General features: G+C 42.4%; 1 protein-coding gene and 1 long non-coding RNA gene across 5 annotated transcripts in view; one reads left to right on the plus strand and one right to left on the minus strand.

Moving 5' to 3' along the window:
• Window positions 1-5,137: 5,137 nt before the first annotated feature.
• The window catches only part of LOC135110439 (uncharacterized), a 24,639-nt gene continuing 6,394 nt past the window's right edge, over window positions 5,138-23,382 (plus strand). The window contains exons 1-5 of one of the 2 annotated variants that reach the window (XR_010273267.1): window positions 5,142-5,156; window positions 6,724-6,823; window positions 7,334-7,422; window positions 8,510-8,751; window positions 8,998-10,622. This is a non-coding gene — a long non-coding RNA (uncharacterized LOC135110439). Of the gene's footprint in view, window positions 5,157-6,723; window positions 6,824-7,333; window positions 7,423-8,509; window positions 8,752-8,997; window positions 10,623-23,382 lie in introns of both variants that reach the window. The other variant, XR_010273268.1, reaches the window with a different exon arrangement.
• Window positions 9,922-23,382, minus strand: part of LOC135110438 (glucose dehydrogenase [FAD, quinone]-like) — a 23,883-nt gene continuing 10,422 nt past the window's right edge. For all 3 annotated transcript variants that reach the window (XM_064022784.1, XM_064022785.1, XM_064022786.1), the window contains exons 7-11: window positions 14,662-14,827; window positions 13,875-14,107; window positions 13,526-13,623; window positions 12,715-12,891; window positions 9,922-10,508 (exon numbers count right to left, since the gene is read on the minus strand). In XM_064022784.1, the coding sequence (XP_063878854.1) occupies window positions 10,274-10,508; window positions 12,715-12,891; window positions 13,526-13,623; window positions 13,875-14,107; window positions 14,662-14,827 (909 nt within the window). In that variant the 3' untranslated portion in view covers window positions 9,922-10,273. The remainder of the gene's footprint in view (window positions 10,509-12,714; window positions 12,892-13,525; window positions 13,624-13,874; window positions 14,108-14,661; window positions 14,828-23,382) is intronic.

Here is a 23,382-nt window from a genome sequence, read left to right on the forward strand (position 1 = left end):
TTGTTGTAATTGTTGTTTGGTTGGTAGGTTGTTGTTGTTGTTGTTGTTGTTGTTGTTGTTTGGTTGGTTCGTTGGATGTTGTTGTTGTTGTTGTTGTTGTATGTTTGTTTGATAACGATGATGATGTTGTTTGTATGTTTGTTTGATAACGATGATGATGATGATGATAATGATGATGATCACGTTTTTGGTGTGTATTTTGATATCCACTTGTTACATTTCATAAATCAGTCATAATATATCTGCTTAGCCACTGCTGTTGGTGTGGTGGTTGTTGTTACTGTTGCTGTTGTTGTTTTATGCTTCTTTTTTCTCATTACTTTTTTTTTTTTTCGTACTCCGTTGCATCTAAAACTTACGATCGACCACACCCTCCACTGTCCTGTCTTTCCTTTTATCTTTCAGCCCCTTCTAGTCTTTACAAGGGCGCATTGGTAGTGTGTGCTGCTTTCGACTGCCCTTCCTCGTGTATATTTGCTTCTCTCCCATTGTTTGCCAAGTTTTACAACCCTACGTTTGAATCCTCTTTCATTTGTGTCTGCTTGTTTAGTTCCCTGCATGGTTCCGGGTACTTTTTTTTTTTTTTATTCCACTAGTTATTGTCTTTTCTTTCTTCATCTCTTTTCTTTTCATCTATACCTCTACTTTATCATAGGAATTTCACTACCAATCTACTTTTCGTATTCTCGTTCTTTACTGTCCAATCTACTTTTATTTTTTTTTCTTTTCAATTATTTTGTGACAATGTATCTGCCTTTCTTTCGTTTATTTACTACTTATGCACCTTACACTTATTTCAAACTCTCTTCGTCAGATGAACATTAATTTTTCACTGATTTTCGTTGGGGATGATAGGTGGAAATAGGTAGGCATGTTTCATACAGGGACTGCCACATGTAGGCCTGATGGCATGTTGCAGCTTCCCCCATTTTCTTATGTTCTTATATTTCACTATCATTATTATTATTATCATTATTATTATCATCATCATCATCATCGCCACATCATCATCATCATCGTGTATTATTTTCAGTGATCTGTCTCTCCACGTTCGCTTAACTGTTACACACAATTTTTCTTTGCATTTTTCTTCAGGTTCTATTTTCTCCTATACCTTTAACAAAACCTTGATTCTTGAGTTTCTATATATTCAGTTACTCACCTATCCAACGTTTTCTTCATTGCACTTTTTTTTAAATACTTTTTCAACTCTTACACCACCGTTTTCCGATAATTTTTTCCTCTTCCCTATTGCTGCAATATGATTTTCTAGCAAAGTGTTTACCGAGAACTTGACCTTTCCGTTACGTAATATTCAGCCAATATCTATCCACTGATTTTCTGTTATTTTTATTTATTTTTTCTATCACAAAATAGTCTTAACAAACTCTTCGCTAAAAAGAACAGGCAGCACGTGACCTTGCTTCTGCTGCTGCGCCATAACACAGTTCAGTTAAATTATTCTTCTGAGGTTTCTCGTCTTTCCTTATCACCAAACACGCCACAGCCTGGTCCCCAACGCTGATCCTCGAGCCACACACACAGTCCGGACAGCAGCAGTACTTCACGGTTCATTCCTACGTCTGCCTTAAACTACACAAAACTTCCTTGCTGTGACGTACTAAAGAAATGTTAACTATTCATGAATTTTCTATAATTCTATAACCATTCTTACAGGACTCAAAAAGAAAAGGAATGAATTCGCTTTTATATTCTAGTGCTACAAAAAAGGAAATCAAATAACTTTTTACTAATGCATTCCTCCCACGTCAGGGGACATTATTAAAGTGTTATGCGAAAGAAATTTCGATTAATGCATCAGTTTCTATGTCCTAGTAGTATCAGTCAGTTACTTGAACGAATCTTCTACGCTTTAACTGCTTTTCATGTTGCTGACTGTAGGGAGTTTGGAGATCACGAGACACATTTGCTTGTTTTGCTGTAGTTTAGTTGTCGTTACATGTGTTCTTTGAGAGCTCTTTGAGAGCTCTCTTCTCTTCTCTTTAATTTTAATATCGTGGTTCAAGCTTAAAGCATATTTTTTTCAAGACTACTGATAACAAGAGATCTTCAGTTCAGCCTGCAGTTCATTCGTGCTAAGTGGAATCATGTAGAATTATTAAAAACCTGCTGTCATTAGCTGTCAAGGAGTTAAAGTATCAGATCGATCACTTCTGGTATTTTTTGGAGGTTGGAATTGGTAAAATAAATAAATAAATTATATATATATATATATATATATATATATATATATATATATATATATATATATATATATATATATATATATATATATATATATATATATATATATATATATATATATATTTATTTATTTATTTATTTATTTATTTATTTATTACTTTTTTTCTATAAATACGAGAAGCATACTTCAAAAAAGAACAAACGTGATTTCCTATCTTAAAACAAATAGTTCTATAGAAAATATTGGATAAAAAAGAATAGATTGATCGTTCTTGTTAGTAAGAAAAATATCACTAGATAATTTGTTGGTCTCGGCAGAATCGTCTTTTTACTGACGGGTGGGCGTCGCCGTGCACACTTCAGTAGCATTGCCTCTCCAAAGACTACACACATTCACCATTAGAGGCTCTCCGCACAGACCCACTGATAGCAACGGAGAGTGACCTTTACTGCAGTTGAAAGAAATACTACGCACCAGTTTGGCCGATCCCTGAATTAGCATGTTCCCCACGGTAGCTAACATAACTGGTCAAACTTTTTTATATACATTTTTTTTTTTGTACAAACCCTTCACTGACCAACCACAGCTCCCACATATCAAGGTAAATTCACTCTTATGATCGAGTGTTGTTTTTCCATTTCTCCAGGAAAGGATAAAAAAAAATAAATAAATAAACAAATAAAAATAAAAGGGTATGAGGATAAGGACAGGGCGTAAGGGAGGGAGAGGAGGGCTTGTCGGCGTTTATCCACATTCCAACGACTCCACATAGCAACCAACTAGGAGGTATGGAAGAGGGGGAAGGGGGCATGAGATTTGGAACAGAAGAAAAAAGAATAAGGAGAATAATAGGAGGAGAACGAGAGCTAATGTGTGTGTGTGTGTGTGTGTGTGTGTGTGTGTGTGGGGTAACGAGATGTGTGAAGAGAGATCGGCTACCAGTGATTCATCTGTTTACAGCCACAGTAGACGATCAGGGAGTTTTCCAGTTCATTCCAGATTAAGCCTTATGATGATTTTTTTTTTTTTTCCTTCTCCTTACTTTTCCTTCTTCTTCTTCTATCTCTTCTTCTTCTTCTTCTTCTATCTCTTCTTCTATCTCTTTTTCTATCTCTTCTTCTTCTTCTTCTTCTTCTATCTCCTCTTCTTCTTCTATCTCCTCCTACTCTTCTTCTTCTTCTTCTTCTTCTATCACTCCTCCTCCTCCTCCTCCTCCTCCGTGCTTGAACTTTGCCTGGTCATACTTTTCCAACTCTGTTTATTAACATCTACTTTACTTTGTTAGAAGTTTGCCTACATTCAGCCCGCTCCTAAAAAACTACCGCCCTATTGCTTTATATCCACTTGTCATTATGTGCCTCTTTATCTAAATGTCCGATAACTCAATCCAACCTGAGCCATGGTATTAAAAAGCACTTGATCTTATAGTATTCCAACCTAGAATGACGTAATCTTTGTGAGGATGATACTTTCTCCGTGGCACACCTTGCATGAACACCAATTTCTTCATTGTTCCTTTTTAAAACCTAGTTTCATAACGGCATTGTGTTGGTATTTCCGTAGCATTCAGTGGAAACCCTTTCACTGTGTTGGTATTAATATTCTCTCTGCTCGTCACCAAGTGTCTTTCACTACAATTGACCAATGCAGTGAATTTCTATCCTATTAGGAAATGAGAGGAAGGTAAGTCACTCCCATGGACAACGACCTACACCGGTTCCTGGAAAGAGAGAGAGAGAGAGAGAGAGAGAGAGAGAGAGAGAGAGAGAGAGAGAGAGAGAGAGAGAGAGAGAGAGAGAGAGCGCTCCTCTCTCCACACTGAGAGGAGCCGATCTTGTCTGGAGGGACGAAGAACACTATAGGAAGAAAGTTTTACCTCCATGTATGTACCTCAGTGCGATTTAAGTCACAGCAAGCTCCTTGATAGTAAATTGGAAACATCCTTGACCTCGCCTTGATCTCTCTCTCTCTCTCTCTCTCTCTCTCTCTCTCTCTCTCTCTCTCTCTCTCTCTCTCTCTCTCTCTCTCTCTCTCTCTCTCTCTCTCTCTCTCTCTGCACGACAACATATGTATAGATTTCACAGGATTATATTTCGTGTATGATCTGCTTCCGGAGGCATTTCACAAGCATGATGCAGCTTCCTGTCTCACCCTTCAAGACGTCCTTCTCTCTATCATCCGTTCCCTTAGCGCCCCAACCAACCACCGAGCCGTCCCCTTCCCACGTGCAAAGTGTCGCGTGGCAGGGTTGAGGGAGGCCGTGTTTGGTGACGCAAGACACTCGTCTAAGCTTCAGAAGATTCTTGTCTTGGTGACTTTAATGTCATAAAAGAAAGGTATCAAGGCAAGAAGATGGGAAAATTGTGTTGCTTCTTCACTGGTAAATGATAAACGCGAAACGAGACGTCCAGGAAAGCTAAGTTACAAAAGGACCAAGAGAGGGTGATTCACACGTGCCAAAGATAAGAATGCACTAGGAAAAAATCAGGCAATATAATTATAAATATAATCACACTTATGGTGATAGTAGACGCGTGTTAGTTTCTTACATGCTTGACTCACCACTTGTCTCCTTCCTATTCCATGAAGTGAAGGTAGGATCCTATTCCATGAAGTGAAGGTAGGAGTCAAGTTGCTTCTAAACCCTTAAAAATAAAATATAAAAACTTTCAATATTCATCAACAAAAATGCAAAACACAATCATTTATATTTCTCCCTTTTTCCTTTTACGGCCTCTCATTCATATAAGAGTAAGGGGACTAAAAAGCACGAAGTTAAGAACGAGAGTGGTCGGTGGAGTGCGGAGCGGCACGGGGCGGGTCTCGTGGTGGGATGCCTGGTAGTGGCAGAGCCCTCTTCCCGGCCTTCACTGCCAGCCAGCCAGCCAGCACCTGCATCTGCGCCCTTGACCGCCGCGCTGTTTCCTGAATTCAAACACAAGACAAACTGGTACGGAAGTAATGTGACGGAGAAACTACTGAAAGAAAAAAAAAAAAAAAAGAGGAGGGAGAGGAGCAAGAGGCCGGATTTGTGTGTGTGTGTGTGTGTGTGTGTGTGTGTGATTCACCTACGGTCGTCTGCTGGTCACCCAGCCAGCCGTTACCCTAATGAAAGAGCTCAGAGTTCATAGTGACCGATCTTTGGGTAGGACTGAGACCACTTACACGAATAACAACACGTTCTAACACACCAGCACAGCGAGGTCACAACCCCTCGGGTATCTACTTGCTGCTAGGTGAACAGGGGCTACACATTAAGAGGCTCGTCCATTTGCCTCGCCGCCCCCGGGATTCGAACCCGGGCCTTCTTGGTTGTGAGCCGAACGTGCGGACCACTACACTACGCGGTGTGTGTGTGTGTGTGTGTGTGTGTCCTTAAACTCATATAATTTAAATTATGTTCCTTCGACCGCCGCCATCGCCGCCGCCACCACTAATGACCACCACACTGCATCCAGTGTCAATACTTATACTTACAATCTTTATACGCTTAACATTTTGTTTATTTTCATGTCTTTTTTTTTTTTCATCTCCCTCGTGTGTGTGTGTGTGTGTGTGTGTGTGTATCCTGTATCTAGGCGAAGGTGAGCTTCCTTAAGCAAGAGAACACACACTGGGAAACAAAGTATAAAATCATGTATATACATTTCAAAATTATTCTCTGGTCCTACAAGACTTTCATCACGCTATGAAAGAGAACATCACACGGCAAAGCTTTCCACTCTCCTCATTTGCTCTTATGCTACGCCCACATCCAAAGCTTTAATGTTTCAGCGCTTGTAATTGGATTAGGAACGAATAACAACACGTTCTAACACGCTTATAGGGATGAGAATGATTAGACTGACTTCCTTACGTTTTCATTTCTTACCGAGTTTGGAGAAATGGTCATGAGTACCGAGTTAAAGCTTCTACTCTATCCTAGCACGGCACAAGTAGCACATGCTCTGCCTTGCTCTATTTCAGGCTGCCATTGTACTGTTTCTGTACATGCTATACTTTGTTCCTGCTGTTCTACTTCTCTGCCCTTCAAAGTACCACAGACTTCAAATCAGTAAAGCTGTCCTACCTCTGCCTTACAAAGTACCACAGACCTCAAATCAGTAAAAGTGTCCCTCGTTGTGTGTGTGTGTGTGAGAGAGAGAGAGAGAGAGAGAGAGAGAGAGAGAGAGAGAGAGAGAGAGAGAGAGAGAGAGAGAGAGAGAGAGAGAGAGAGTGTGTGTGTGTGTGTGTTATGCGCAAGGAAGGCACACAATAGACAAAAAAAGGAGTTTAGAAGGGCAAAGATTGAAACTGTTATTCTTTCTCAAAAAGGAAAGATTTTTCCGTGTGTGTGTGTGTGTGTGTACTATCGTGTTGTCATGCGATCGATAAATTTATTAATCTCTCTCTCTCTCTCTCTCTCTCTCTCTCTCTCTCTCTCTCTCTCTCTCTCTCTCTCTCTCTCTCTCTCTCTCTCTCTCATAATGTTTGTCTTTCCTTTGAGTTCCTGTGTGTTCCTTCGTACTGACCATGAGGCGGAGAAAGAGTAAGGGGGTTGGGACAAGAGTTAACACCGGCTCCCCTGCAACACCAACCAGAGCAATGTAGTGTGGACCGCCAAGGCCACAAGTAAAGGTAAGGATACACAACCAGATCTCGTTTTCTTTCAAGATATGACGAGCGGAATAGGAAAAGAGAGGCAGTTAATGACGAGGCACGGGGATACGAAGGAGAATAGGAAAGATGCGGCAGCTAAAGAAGAATAACAGGAACAAAAGCAGTATATATAAGACGAGTGCTGCACTTAAGCCAAATATTAAAATCAAGAATATCAGGAGTAAGTAACCGTACTTTACATCAGATGAGGTTGACAAAGAACAAAGTGAACGCAAGAAAATAACGCAGGCAGGAATATATTTGTGGGTTGTAACGGTGCGAATGATCCATGTAAAACAAGGAATAAAAAAGAAGTACATAAATAAAAATAACAAAAAAATAATAAATAATAAATAATAATAATAATAATGATGATAATAAATAATAATAATAATAACAATAATAACTAAAATAATAAAATTGGTCATAAAGCGTAAAGGTGGTATTTGCAAACTCACTCCCGCCTCCCTTCCCCGCCACTCCTTCAAGGCTGGCTAGCCACTGCATATAAACGCTCGCTTCCTTACGGACGGCACACAAGTCTTCCACTCCTCATTCAGTACACAATCAACAGCCATGTGAGTACAGGAGCCGACCCCCACCCCTACCCTCTCCTCCCCCCACCCCTCTCTCTCTCTCTCTCTCTCTCTCTCTCTCTCTCTCTCTCTCTCTCTCTCTCTCTCTTACTCTCTATTACTCTCTCTCTCTTACTCTCTCTTACTCTCTATTACTCTCTCTCTCTTACTCTCTCTTACTCTCTATTACTCTCTCTCTCTCTCTCTCTCTCTCTCTCTCTCTCTCTCTCTCTCTCTCTCTCTCTCTCTCTCTCTCTCTCTCTCTCTCTCTCTCTCTCTCTCTCTCTCTCTCTCTCTCTCTCTCTCTCTCTCTCTCTCTCTCTTACTCTCTATTACTCTCTCTCTCTCTCTCTCTCTCTCTTACTCTCTATTACTCTCTCTCTCTCTCTCTCTCTCTCTCTCTCTCTCTCTCTCTCTCTCTCTCTCTCTCTCTCTTACTCTCTATTACTCTCTCTCTCTCTCTCTCTCTCTCTCTTACTCTCTATTACTCTCTCTCTCTCTCTCTCTCTCTCTCTCTCTCTCTCTCTCTCTCTCTCTCTATTACAAAGGTGTGTATGTGTGTGTGTGTGTGTGTGTGTGTCTAATTATACTCTATTACAAAGGTGTGTGTGTGTGTCTAATTATACTCTCTCTATTACAAAGGTGTGCGTGTGTGTGTGTGTGTCTAATTATACTCTATTACAAAGGTGTGTGTGTGTGTGTGTGTCTAATTATACTCTCTCTATTACAAAGGTGTGTGTGTGTGTGTGTGTGTGTGTGTGTGTGTGTGTGTGTGTGTGTGTGTGTGTGTGTGTGTGTGTGTGTGTGTCTAATTATACTCTATTACAAAGGTGTGTGTGTGTGTGTGTCTAATTATACTCTCTCTTTTACAAAGGTGTGTGTGTGTGTGTCTAATTATAAAGAGGTATACGTCTCTCTCTCTCTCTCTCTCTCTCTCTCTCTCTCTCTCTCTCTCTCTCTCTCTCTCTCTCTCTCTCTCTCTCTCTCTCTCTCTCTCTCTCTCTCTCTCTCTCTCATTACAAAGAGGTATACATGTGTGTGTGTGTGTGTGTGTGTGTGTGTGTGTCACGTGGTTTTTCCTTCTCCCTAGGATTCGCCTCGTGTTCCTGGCGGTGGTGGCAGCCATGGCTGTGGACGTCATGGCAGTACCCGCTTGCCCAAATAATATTCCCACAGGTCAACTTAGAAATCTCCCTCTCGTACAAAGACCTGTGGGAGAGCTTCTTCTTAAAGTCTCAGACGAACGGCTTGCAGCTCAAGTTTTCGAATGCTATACTAAAGATGGCATTGACTGTACTCCTTGCCGGTCCGGGGAATTGGGACAAATCGTCGGTAAGTCTCCTTTTCCTGTACCGCCGTCTGTCACTTCGAAATATTTTACTTTGTCTTTCATTGCATCTCCTATTTTTCATAACACCGCAATTCCCTCTTCATTTGTTACGACACTGTACCAAGCCTATTCATCCATCCTTGCATCTTTCCGTACATTTAACACAATTCGGTTCTCAATTTCATCAGTCAATATTCTGAATTCGGTGCGTCGAATTATTCAAGATCCTTCTTACCATTACTTTACAGCGTTGCTGCCAGTCATGCTGCAAGACTGCCAGGAACCGAACTCACCGGTCTGCCCACAAGATCTGAGAGGAAAGGCTGCTCAGGTCGTCCAAAAAATGATAGAGTCTTACGGACAAAGATACGCTAGCATCGTTCAGAGGCTGTAGGTACATCAAGAGGCAACACAGACCTCTCCTTTAATTGTCTACCGACTCCCCGCTATTTAACAAACAACTGTACTGGTGATACGTTTCGTCCTTTCATGACCACCGCCACCTCATGGCTTCCCAGTGGTATTTAATTCAATCATTCCAATAACTGTGAAACTAAATATAATTTATTATTCAGTATATAATATCTTTATTTTCCTTCCGACTTTGACACAGGTTTTTGTTATGTAGACAACCTTCTTGCTGTAACATGTGGGGCGTGATGGCATGCGGGCGGGGGGTATTCAGGGGTGAAGAATTTTAAATGATGGCTTCATGAAGGAAATAATTTACAAAGACATCACCATCAACAAATCCCAAGAACTATGTCTACATAGGCAGGGTGCCCCTCGCCGATCTTCTGTTCACTATAAGGAGAAAAGTGTACTTTGCACAAACATCTGCCTGCTTCGGTAGTCCCTCTCAAGCGGACAACAAAGTGACCTCGAGGGCGAGTGAAACGTCGGGAAAAACGACTTTGTTTCGACAAGCAGGGAAGTGAAATACTCAGCAGAGATTGGTGCATGCAGGCAGCTGTTTTTTGCACGTCTGTGACGGTCGTATTGACCGTCTGGTAACAGACACTACTTCTTTGCTTCCCTCACCTCTTCCTCAATGTGTTAAGTCTGCCCGTCAGGAACAGCGTTGCAAATACGAATGCATCTACAGATCAATCCATCATTTCTTGCTTGTCTTTTTCAGGTTTACCCTCAATTTACATAACGAATAAAAAGTACAGCATGCAGGACTTTAATATACAAGATAATACACAGAGTTCACAGAGTCACAAACATTAATCTATGTGGAAGGATGTAAGACCTACTTAACGGGGGACGGAACAGGAAGAGCGAGTAAGACAAAATGTGGAACACAATAGAGGGCGCAAGGACGAGGCAGTAGCATGGAAGTAAGGAAACGATACACACACACACACACACACACACACACACACACACACACAGAGGGGAGGGGAGGGGAAGGAGGCATACAAATGAAGGAGACGAGTGAAAGTGGTTGAGGTGAGTGACATCCAGCAACCTCGACCTATATCCTACCTTGGAGCAACAGAGAACAAGAATGAAGCTAGATTACAGTTCATCATAATGCTCCTCCTTCACACCCACCGTCCCTCCCCTCTGCCCTGAAGTGACCGAGGAGGATAAAGGAGTAAGGACGGAGGCTTGCTGGACGTCCTGCCACTCGTGTTGTATTAGGTAAGCCGCCCTCTCCGCCACCATGGTCACCGCTGCGTTGGTGTTCGCTGAGGGCAACGTCGGAAACACTGCAGCATCCACCACCCGCAGGCCAGACACGTCCACCACCCTGCCACGCCACCAACACCAGTGTGAATAAAAGGGTGACAAGTGGCGGAGGGACAGGAGGATGAAGAGAATATCGTGAAGGGCAGACGAGTTCAAAAGACGCCAAATGAACCAGGTATAAGTGAACTCAGGGAATTATATGTGCATCGTTGTGTTTTCATGATTTTAGTGATAGTTCAGCACGGGTTCTACACCTTTAAGAGGCTCTAGTGAAAGTCAGCGCGGTTTTCAAGTTACGCTCGTGAGTCAAGTGATAGTTTCGCAAGGATTCTATGCCGTTAACACCATTAATGGGAAAACACCTCCGAAAATCAACCCCACCAATAACTTCTGTGACCAGTGGAGATGGTCCTTATGACAAAACAGCATTTCATAATACTGGATTTGGTCTCCGGTATGCTCGGAGTTGATGTAGTGTACGTACAAGGAACATTCGTTTCCTTGGTAAGTCCTCCGTCAGCCAGAATAATGAAAAAGCCATTTCAGCTCACAGTGCAATGGGGAGTTCTATTCTGGACCACATTTTATTGAAATTATCAATTATTTTTACTATAACTGGTGAGCCATGCGATACTTTATTTACTGAAAACATTGTGATTCCTTTATGTTCACACTTAGGTATGCAGTGCATTGTGGGGTGTTCAATATTCACCGTACACTTAACTGTTGTGTGATTTGTGTTATGTGAATGTGTGGTGTGGTGGTTGCCATTTAACCGTTTTGAATATTTTCAAATAATGTTGTTTTCATATTTATTTTTTTGGCACTAGGCAAGTCCACTTTTATATTTGTTTGAATTCGCACAAAGATATTTTTTCTCCGAACAGTGCCGAGATATAAATTGCAAAAATATATATTTTCATATAAACACAATAAAGGTGGCGGCCGGGGGTGGGAGGAAAGAGGGAACGTGCGAGTCTGTTACTAGCAAAAATAAACTGTCACGTAAGATAGTTTTGGAACTATTGTTGTAGACTAGTGTAGTCGAATCAAACAGCTGTTTGAAATCCTTTTGTACCTACTTGTATCTACCAGTCCCAACAAACACCTGGTCTACGCAATCCCTCTCCCTCCTTATCTTACCCTCCTGACCAACACAGCTCCACGCATCTCCCTAGAAACACTCAAATGACATTTGCTCTCATTACCGCATTGACATTAGCTTCTCCTCCCTCGCCACGGCGGCCAAACGACCAAGTCCGAAGTGCTACACAAATAACACTTTCTCTACTGAACTTGCGGCGAAGAACAAGGAGCGTCTTCCTGTCACTTTCCAGGGTCAGTATGCTCAAACAGTTACTTGTCATTCTTACGTAAAAGTAGTTGCATGACGAGAGGCAGCTGCTGCACTGAAACGGTAACGAGCATCTTTCTTTTTAACTTACGTGCTTTGCCTTGTCCACCCCCTCAGTGTGGTGTAGACTATGTCAAGTCTTAAAACAAAGACACACACACACACACACACACACACACACACACGAGTTAGAAATATAAATCATAACTTGTCTCCCAAACAAGAATTCCAACCCGACACCTCTCAGTTGTCACACAGCGTTTAAGTCCAACATCACCACCATCGCCATAAGAAGCAGCCGCAGCAGCAGCAACAACCAACCAACAATAAGAAACAAGAAAAAATCGAAACAAGAACCACTACAACACTGATAACGATAATAATAATAATAATAATAATAATAATAATAATAATAATAATAATAATAATAAATTAGATATATAGATAGACAGAGAAGCCCTCGGTGGGTGGTGAAGACGCCTGGCGAGAGGAACGCTATGTAGATAACGGTAGGTGATAATTTATTCCACCGCGAAAATAGAATGAAGTTGGTACCAGCATTGCGTCACACAGAACAAGACATGGGTGACTATGAATGATTCTTTTACCCATTAGAAGTCAGCAATCAGGAGTGATCTCACCGTAAACAGTGACTGGCAAGAAAATTCACTGCCCCAGAAAGGACAATATGTACACGTACCATCCTGATGAGGCGAGTCACTGGCGTAGAAATATATTTGTCAAAGAATTTAATTTCTCTATATACTAGGCAGTCAATCCCACGCGGGGAGGAGCAGACGAAGCACCACACATACACACATCATTCACACTCATTACAATCCTGAAAAGCCTGACGGAAATTAAAAAAAGAAAAAAAAGTATGCAAGCTTCGAAGACACCTTAAGACACTCACCTAAGGGAAGGATCCACCACAGTATCTGGGTGGCCTGGCGGACCCATCCTGGCGGTGCCGCACAGGTGGTAGAAGACAAGGGTGAGGTGACGGGCGAGGCATTCCCAGGCGGCGGGGGACGAGGGTGGGAGGTGCTCGCAGCCTGGCACTGCACCTTCGTAGAGCTTCGATCCTAGCCTGGTGAAGGAGGGAGACAGTGAAGGACATGAACTCTACTGAATCTGATGGGGGCTTTTATGTAAGTAACATAAGGAATATACGTATTAAGGAATATGGCAAAGTTATGTTGATGAGATCCTTACGATTAATAATCAGGACAGGACAAAAAGTAATGGGTTCAAGCCTGATAAAGTTGAATTTATAACGGAGATAGGGAGAGACCAATTCTCAAATGTGGTGGACGAATAAAATACCGAGTTACTGCTAAGTAGCTAGTACTACAAAGTTAACATGGTCTTAAAAGAAGATTAAGAGAAGATTAACGAAATTTCTAATACGAATATATATCATACACAGACTACCACGAGTAGTTTACCGATGAGGTATTCTCTAACGTTCCGACACATTACTTACCTCGACTAATCTTCAAGAGGCTTTAATGAAAGTTATACAAGTTCTCAAGGATGTTTTTATCACAGAACAGAACAAAGCGCTAAAAAAAAACCTTACTATTGCTTCCATCATGATCTCTAAACTCCTTCTCCACGGGGAATATTTTTGTTAAACCTTCCTGAAATGGCTGGCTGTGTCACGAGACCTGCCGACTGCCAATGACACACACACACACACACACACACACACACACACACACCTCTTGAAAGCTTGAGTGTTGCCAAGTTCCCGAGCAATGCGCATCCCGTCCAGCAACACCTTCACGTCATGCTCCTCCGTCAGGTAATTGGTCACCACCTGTTGGGACGAAGGCAAATGAGAAAGAACATTACTCTTACTGGGTCACCCAAATCTCCCCCTCCTGGCATTCCTACTTCTTTGTCTACCTGCCTTTCTGTCTGTCTGTCTGTCTGTCTACCTCTCTATCTACAATCTATTTGTCTATCTGTCTCTCTGCGTGTCAGTCTATCCCCACACCTGACGAGTCCTTCCTATCAGTCCCTCCCCATATTCATTCATTCATTCCACCAAGCCGGACACCCACTCACTTTAGGATGCTGGCGAGGGTCACGGGACACCAGCTCCACGAACCCCCTGCTGCGAGGCCTGGCGGGGAGCACCATGATAGTGAAGTGATCGCGGGAGGTAAGGGGCTTGTAATAGCTGGTCCAATGGTCCTCTCTCAGACCTAAGATGTAGCGCATGTGCCGCCCTTCATCAGAGGCGTGAGAACCGGCGATGAAATGGAACTGTACATCAGGCCAATTCACGGAAGTGTTTGCTGTGGGGAAGGAAATAAAGTTTGGTAAATGTTGGGTAAGGATACGAAAGATAATCTGGAATGGTAAACAAAACAGAGAGAGAGAGAGAGAGAGAGAGAGAGAGAGAGAGAGAGAGAGAGAGAGAGAGAGAGAGAGAGAGAGAGAGAGAGAGAGAGAGAGAGAGAGAGAGAATATAAGAGCTGCAGATGCCCCAAAAAGTAAAGACACAAAATCTACTCAAACAATCCTGACCTAAAACAGAAAAACATTAATTTTTTTTGGAGCAACTGTGTGTAGCAGCTACGAGTACGTATCCAAACACTTGAGATGTACAGATGGGGATTTCCACCATGTACTTACTGAAGCAAACCACGTGTAGAAGTTTCCCCTCAAGAAGCACTGAACATTACACTCAACACGACATTACTTCATGGAACAAATGTGCATGTTTTTGCCGTCTATTTTTCGTACGTGTTGTCTTACTCTTTCGTGCGTGTTTTGGTACATTTCTCGTGTGTATTTTCGTATGCTTTTTCAAGCGTGTTTTTGTCTGTAGTACGTGCATCAGACATACCGTAGGTGGTGCTAACGAAAGCAACGCCCTCCACCCCACCAAGGGAAGCCAGCGGGCCGGAGCCGAGGAAGGCGTAGCGCAGGAAGGCAGGTGCGTTCTGCAGGCGTGCGGTGCTCAGTGATGCAGGTTCCTGGATGGTGAAGGTGACGCCGGCTGCCACATGATCCTGGTGAAGATGATGGTAATTTTTATAAAGGATTCAATGTTATCAGCATGCCATTAAAGGTTTGATTCTCTATCTCGGTTTAATGTTACCCCAGGGGGAAGGAGGAGGAGGAGGAGGGACACTTTCTATTGTCCTGTTTTCACCTTCCTTTGGTTAAACGTGTTCCTGAGAAATTTACTAATAGCGTACCGGTGTGTGTGTGTGTGTGTGTGTGTGTGTGTGTGTGTGTGTGTGTGTGTGTGTGTGTGTGTGTGTGTGTGCGCGCGCGCGCGCGCGCGCGTCAGTGACTAAAGTCGTGGGAAAATTTCTTAAGTAACGAACTAAACACGGGAACTCTTTACTCACGCGTGTTAGGTGTAATGTTTTGTTTGTATGTTTTTTTTTTTTTTTTTTACTTTTTTTCAGTTTTCTATTGTATTCTATTTATTTTACTTTTTTTTTTTTTTACTCCGAGTTGTTCTTGTTCTAGGGAACAGTGTGCTGGTGGTGGTTATGAATTGTAATAACTGATGATGACAATGATGGTAACAACGACGTCGACGACGACGCTGATGATGATGATGATGATGATAGTTATCTTATGCACTAACACCAAGCCAGTTAGCCAGTCAGTTACCCGAGTCAGTCAACTATTCTTCCATCGATTCATCCATCCATCCATTCAGAGAAAACAGACACGTTTAATTTAGTCATCCATCAATCCATCCACCCACTCTTCCATCTAGTCATGAAGTCCAGTCAGTCAATCAGTTGGTAACAGTGAAACAGCCAGTCAGCCACTGATTCATCCATCTTTCCAGTCAGTCAGTCAGTCAGTCAGCCAGCCAGCCAGTCAAACATTCATCCATCCTTCCATCCACTCAGTCAATTGAACAGTTAGGTAAACATGCATACAGAGTTAAGACAGTAAGACAATTAACCTGTCAACCATCCATAGGGCCTGACAGTCCAGTGAGGCGGTTAGCTAGTAGATCAATCAATCATTCAAACAAGAGATAGACAGGTAGAGATTCAGTCACAGTTAGACAATGGGTTAATCATCCATCCATTCATCCATCCATCCATCCAGCCAGCCAGGTAAGTGCATATCACATTCTCAAGGCAGATCATCTCTCATCGTCAAGAGCAGAGTTTATCATTTCATGTTTCTTTACCAACCGTCTTCGTGACACAAGAGAGTGCATCATCACTCGTACCGTGAGCCAACGACTCTTTCTTGAGAGTATCTACACCTGAGTCACCTGTGGAAGTCGCAAAGGCAACGACTTTTTTATCACAATTTTATATCTCAGTGAGCAGCACAAGGTCATCATTACCTGTGCGCCTCGCAAGTCACTTGATTACCGACGCGCAAGAACAGTGGAAGGCCTTCACCTGTGAATCACCACTACTGATTTTACGCCCACATACACAGCAACAAGGCGTTACCGTGTGAATGTTTGTGGGACACGCTGTACACTACACCATCATTACTGCAAAAGAATGCAACACCTGTAACTTTGAGCATTACAGGAACAAAGGATGTTATCTGTTTCTGTTCTTCCACATTTCTTTGGCTCAGGACATTTCATGAGAAGAGTACCAGAGCACTTGCGGAACTGTATAAACTGGCCAATACGACTGGAAACCATTTTTATTCAACAATTTGTGAAGTAACAATTAAACGGACCTTTTATTTATCTTCTTTTTGTATTCTAAGTCCTTGTCTAGACTCTTTTATACGTGAAAATGTGTAAACTGCGAACAGTCTGAAAGGAGTAGCGTAAGACGACCACCGATTTTCTTCACCTGAAGAAAGTCACGGCTGGCGGCTGCCTTCCCCCCTAAATCGTCTCGCTCAAGGTCTTATGGTAGACTTTTTTTTTTTTTTATGTAAGAGGGACACGGGCCAAGGGCAACAATAAAAAAAAAAAAAAAAAAAGGCCCATTGAGATGCCGGTTCCCGAATAGGGTCCAAAGCGATAGTAAAGAATTGAAGGATGTCTTGAAACCTCCCTCTTGAAGGAATTCAAGTCATAGGAAGTGGAAATACAGAAGAAGGCAGAAGTTCAGTTTACCAGGGAAAGGGTTGAATGACTGAGAATACTGGTTGACTTGAATGACTGAGAATACTGGTTGACTCTTATATTAGAGGAGTGGACAGAATAAGAGTGAGAGAAAGAGAAGTCTTGTGCAGCGAGGCCGCGGGAGGAGGGGAGGCATGCAGTTAGCAAGATCAGAAGAGCAGTTAGCATGAAAACAGCGGTAGAAGAAAGCAAGAGATGCAACACTGCGACGATGAGAAAGAGGCTGAAGACAGTCAGTCAGAGGAGAGGAGTTGATGAAAAGAAAAGTTTTTGATTCCACCCTGTCTAGAAGAGCGGTATGAGTGGAACCCCCCCAGACATGTGAAGCATACTCTATATATGGACGGATAAGGCCCCTACACAGAATTAACAGCTGGAAGGACGAGAAAAACTGGCGGAGACTTCCCAAAACGCCTAACTCTTCGCCCTTCACGTCGATATAAAATCCGAGTGAACGTATTACATAATGACACGAGTGTTTTGACAAGCGTTGATTGGGTCAAGGCTTTCCTCACAGAAGCCAAAGGGAAAATGGGAAAATTTCACATTCACTGCTATTTCCAGCATAAAAAAAATTCACGTCTTCTAACAGCCTCATCTAGAACCAATGAAAAACAACCCCTCACTACTTCCTCTGCTTTCATTCCCAATAACCTCCACGTCCTTTCTTAGCTGACAAAACGTCCCCTGCAGATATCCACTCCTGGCAGCAAGAAAAGACATCCTGCACCAAAGCAAAAACAGCCTCCTTTCCTATATGCAGGTGCATCCGTGATCCTGCAAAACATCCAAATTAACTACCACCAGCCTTATGCACAAGTCTCAACCGTCACCCCACTCGTCCCCATGAGAGCCGAGGCGAGAAAGAGAACGTCTTTGATAGCCACCTAAACCCATTGACTGCTATTGCATATGCTTAACAAAATGGTTTGCTGTAAATTATGTATGTAATTTCGAAAGATCCTAGTAACAGAAAATGAGTGGAGTAAGTAGTAGTAGTAGTAGTAGTAGTAGTATCAACATTACTAGTTACATTTCGTAATTAAGAATTCAAACACACCAAATAGCGGCGGAAGAAAAGTTTGTCTCAGATTACCAAAGTCACCCACCAACAACACCTGCCGCGCAAGAGGGAAACATGCAGATGAGAGAAAATGGATATACCTCATGTGGCAGACTAAGACAGACGCGCGAAAAGTAACACAATGGACTGATTGTTCGGCTTCTTCATTCCCATTACGATACTACAACGACAACAACAACAATAAGTTTATCTTCAACAGAAAGATTCTTAAACACTTCACAATCTCATCGCCAGTATGGGTTCCGTCGAGACCGCTCTACTGGTGATCTGGCTTTCCTTATGGAGTTTTGGTCATCCTCTTTTAGGGATTTTGGTGAAGCTTAAGCTGTTATCTTAGACATATCAAAAAGCTTTTGATAGAGTCTGGCATAAACTACCCTCCTACGGTTTCCATCCTTTTAAATGTAACCTCATCTCAAGTTTACTTTCTGACCGTTCTATTGCTGCTGTGGTAGACGGTCACTGTTCTAAGTCTATTAGCACTGCTGTTCCTCAGGGTTCTGTCCTTTCACCCACTATCTTCTTGTTATTCATAAATGATCTGAACCAAACTTCTGTCCTATCCACTCCTACGCTGATGATACCAACATGTACTTTTTCGCGTCTTTTCATAGGAATTAAACGGTTCACGCAGGAACGCCACAGAACGCCTGACTTCTAATCTCTCCAAGATTTCTGACTGAGGCTGAGCAAACTTAGCATTTTTCAATTTTCAATATCTCAAAAACCCAATTTCTCCATCTACCAACTCGACACAATATTCCAGATAACTATCCCCCTCTTCTGTGACACTCAGTTGTCCCCCTCTTCTACAGTGAACATCCTCGTTTTGCCCTTTACTTGTAATCTAAACTGTAAACTTCACATCTCATCTCTAGCTAAAACGGCTTGTATGAAGCTAGGCGTTCTGAGTCGTCTGTCAGTTTTTCTCACCCCCCAGGTGCTAACTCTGTACAGGGGCATTATCTGTTCCTGACTGGAATACACTTCACATGAATATTCACATGTATGAAACTCTGCAAATTATATATATATATATATATATATATATATATATATATATATATATATATATATATATATATATATATATATATATATATATATATATTTTTTTTTTTTTTTTTTTTTTTTTTAGGCACTAAATATATCTGTCCTGCCGCTGGGAAAGGATTAGGGACAAAGTAAAATATAAGATAAAAAAAAATAGATGGATTATAGACAGGTAAGGATTCAGAAAAAAAAAAAAAAAGCCGTTACAAAGGTAAGACCAAAGTCCCAAGCTCGTTTGGCTCCTCTCCTTGAGTTACACAGGGCTGTCATTATCCTGCATAAAGCGTGAGGAAACATTGGATAAGCTTGGGCACCTGGGCTTCCCTAGCGATTTTTAGCGGTGCCCCTTACTGCAGTATGCGCGCCTCCTCCTTCCAAATGGTGCTGGTGCAAACTGGATAAGGAAAGAAATACCTGGTTACAGAGAGAGAGAGAGAGAGAGAGAGAGAGAGAGAGAGAGAGAGAGAGAGAGAGAGAGAATGTTGCAAGCGGACGTACACGATATACGAGGAAAATCTTGAGAGAGAGAGAGAGAGAGAGAGAGAGAGAGAGAGAGAGAGAGAGAGAGAGAGAGAGAGAGAGAGAGAGAATGTTGCAAGCGGACGTACACGATATAAACGGAAAATCTTAAATTATGTATAAAAAGAAAACGCGCACACATTCACACGAAGAAGGGACCAATTAATTGAATAGGTATCTGAGCAACTCCATATCGAGAGATGAATGATGAATATCCTCACAAAAAGAAATATTGAATATTTCGCTTAAGTAATGAAGATATTTAAAAAAAAAACTATGAAGAGGAATACATTGATAAAATGCAGGAAGAAGGGAGTTAATGGAAGTGGAGAAATGCAGGAAGAAGGGAGTTAATGGAAGTGGAGCAGAGTTGGAGAAGAGATGTATTTCGTTGTTACCAAACTGGTCCCCGTCCTGTCAGGTAACGAGGGCGGCACCAAGCACAAATACGGCTATTGTTGTGTACATTTCATAGCAAGAGGAAATAAGCAGTTTGTCATGCTTCCCGGTCAGAGGCAGCAGCAAGACGATCCCTCTTCTCCGCTTGTCGACAAAATTACACGCCAGGTATTTTTTACATACTGCACCAGGACAGAATCGTGCTTGGATGAGACAGGCTGCAGGGAACGGATAGGGTGCGACGGCATAAGTTCCGGGTATTGGGTAAGAGTTCACCACCACCACCACCACCACCACCTGCGCTTGCCACTTCCTGTCATTGTTTTGAAGACGTATCGCAGACGATCCTTTTCATTTTGTGGGTTCATATACTACAGCTGCTACATGTACTAGTGCGACTAGTATAGCTAAGATCTGCGCTCTTATACTACTGCGGCAAACCGACACTAACGCCCACACACACACACACACGTTACGTCTAGATATGAAGACAATACCACGAAGCCCAATGTCTGTACAGAAAATGAAACTCGGCCAGTACCCAGGTTGGTAGCCCCGCGTGTGACCATCAACGTGTACACTGATAGGTAACTCAGTGGTAGCCTCCCTTCCTGTCACTTGGCGGGCGTCTTAAGTTCACATCCTGTCCAGGTTTCAAAGATTTTCACTGACGAGGGAGAAATTAGTGTCCTCCCTGTCCAAGATAAGGAATACGTGTTGTGTGGAAAGTCTCCCTTTCAGATCAGACTGTATGAGCTCGACTCTCTCCGGGAAGGCAAGGCAGGCGATCACGAATCCAGCATGTGATCAACAGGGCCACGACAAAGAGTGAGGTTTGTGCGAGGGGTGCGGTAGCTGATGCATGGTTGTGGGTACGTGTGGGTGGAAGGGTGGATGATTTTAGGTAGGTTTGGATCTATGTGTGTTGGGGTGATTGTGGGTAATGTACTATATGGGTGGGTGGGTGAGGGGGTAGGTGGACGGATGGTTGGACAGATGGGTGGATGAGTGGGCATGGGCAAAAGTGTGAAGAAGTGAGTGCTGCTAGGTGTGGGTAAATGTGTGGGCGTGTTTGGATGTGTGTGGAGCAAATGTGGGTGCAAGTGTGGGTAGATGCGTGTGTAGTAAGGAAAAGAAGACTGGTCGGAAACTGGATCCATTTAACTAACATGACACCGTGAACAAGAAAACTTTTGGCGTTTCTCAAATAAGCTGTGATCTCATGTTTGTTTGTCACGCTGCCTGTTCGTCTCTCCTTGGCCAAGTACCCGATGCCCCTGCTGGCTTCTAACGAACCAAGCGAGAAAAAAAAAAAAAAAAACCTGCAGATTTCACAACAATTGAGCGGTATCCTAGGTTTAGCTCCTCGCCAGAGGCTAGGGCCTCGCTGTCAGCCTTCTCTTCAAGGGCAAGTGTAAAGTTGTGCAAGGCGGGGAATACCTCTTATGTGCATGGCATGTTGTGAAGGAATGCAGGCTGCGTTAACGTTGTCTGCTTGTGTGTCCGTCATTACATCAAAACTTGCAAGACTGCTACGTGTATGGGAGGATATGAAGAGCTTTTAGTAAGGAGGTCTCCACTTCATCATAGCGACCTGAGATTACACTCATTGATGTGGTACACTGTTGGTTTACTTCGCAGCGTTGTAAGTGAAGGAAACGATGACCGCAAGATGCTGCAATACGAACTATTTTACAGATTTACGATGCTGTGTCATGTTCTACACGGGTGCCTCTTCCTCCCCAGTGGATAAAAATTGAGCAAATTGATACTTGGGAGGGTGTCAGTAACAGTCTACACTTGAGTTTCATTTCCCTTCTCTGTCTCCTGTACAGTTCATGGTGTTCAACATCTTCATATATATTCTTACTCGAGCAGCCACACCAATCTCGTAAGATGAACGAGATCCTGATTAGCACCGTTCAGAATATTTATCGCGGTAGGAAGTTAGATTCATACAAGAACTTTGCCATCCTACACACATGTATTTTTTACAGAAACGTGTAACCCTGAGGTGACACGCCGTGTTGACTTCCCAGTGTGTTTGGTAAAACGTGAAATAACGAGTGCCGACCGTATTCACGAAGCGTCCCTGGCGAGTCTCTGCTATGAAACGTTTCATAACTAGGACAAAATGGCACATTCTTGTCATAAACTGCGCGCGTCTGTCATAAATCCGCGCCGGATGCTAAGACTGGGTCCACCCCGTCCTAGCGGCTTATGACAGACGTTCCGCGTAGCCAAGATGGCTGCCCCACAGCATTTCCAGCTCAGGAGTTATTTACTCAGACAAGACGTATTGAATGAACATGGTGACGTGAAACTCATCAGAAGATATTATTTAGACCGTGCAGTTATTCTCTTGGTTACCGATCTAGTAAGGGAAGCCTGTCAGAGTGACACAGAAAGGAAAAATCCACTTACATGCGAAATTAAGGTGATCATAACACTTACATGACGTGCTGCTGGGAAAAGCTGCTGAAAAAAATGCAGTTGTGCAGTGGTGATGGCCTTGCGGATCGTCGAGTGAGCCTTCCTTGTCACCATAACATTTGAACACTGTTTGTTTGAATTGAGGCGTTCCTACGAGATCACATTTACCGTATTTCAAAGACAGAATTTGTATCTTATCCACTGTGTCTCTTATCCCAATACATAAAAACGTTAGATAAATTTATAGAAGCTATAAATTAGTAGTAAACGCCAGTTTTTGCTTCGTATTTTAGTATTTGAAATCAAGCAAGCGCTACATATAGCAGACGGTTATGATAGACGGTTACACTCATGTCATAACTTATGATATACGATTTATGATAGATGTTCGAAGTTATGATACGCATCTGCCATAGCTATGATATGTCATAACTTTATGAAGAATAGGGCCCAATTCCTACGCCGCCCCCTCCTCTCTCTCTCTCTCTCTCTCTCTCTCTCTCTCTCTCTCTCTCTCTCTCTCTCTCTCTCTCTCTCTCTCTCTCTCTCTCTCTCTCTCTCTCTCTTTGTTGGAGTGGAGTGGGCACGGGGGAGGACGTAAATTCTTCACAAAGATATGAAACGTGTCACAGCAAAGAGAGACGTATATCACAACTTACGGAACGTCTCTCATGTCATTTGTCATAAATCTATCATAAGTGTCTTGATAGATGTAGTTTTAACTTATTTTGCAATACTAAATGATAAAGTAATTTACTTTAACTGTTTTTTTTTTTTATTTTGTACGTTTTCTAGATATATTTTCCGGTTTTATATGTGATTGGGGGAAGAGACAGTGGATAAAAGTGATCCATTCCTCGAGATATTATGATAAATGCAATTCTGGTGAAGCGTCTCAATGTAAACAAACATTTTTGTTGTTTTACAGTGGTGAGAAATAAAATAGAATGAATAGCTCCAAAATAATGATGGGAAGGTTTTTTTTTTTTTTCCAGAATGCA

The sequence above is a fragment of the Scylla paramamosain genome, chromosome 20 (genome assembly GCF_035594125.1).
Source record: "Scylla paramamosain isolate STU-SP2022 chromosome 20, ASM3559412v1, whole genome shotgun sequence".
NCBI lineage: Eukaryota > Metazoa > Arthropoda > Malacostraca > Decapoda > Portunidae > Scylla > Scylla paramamosain.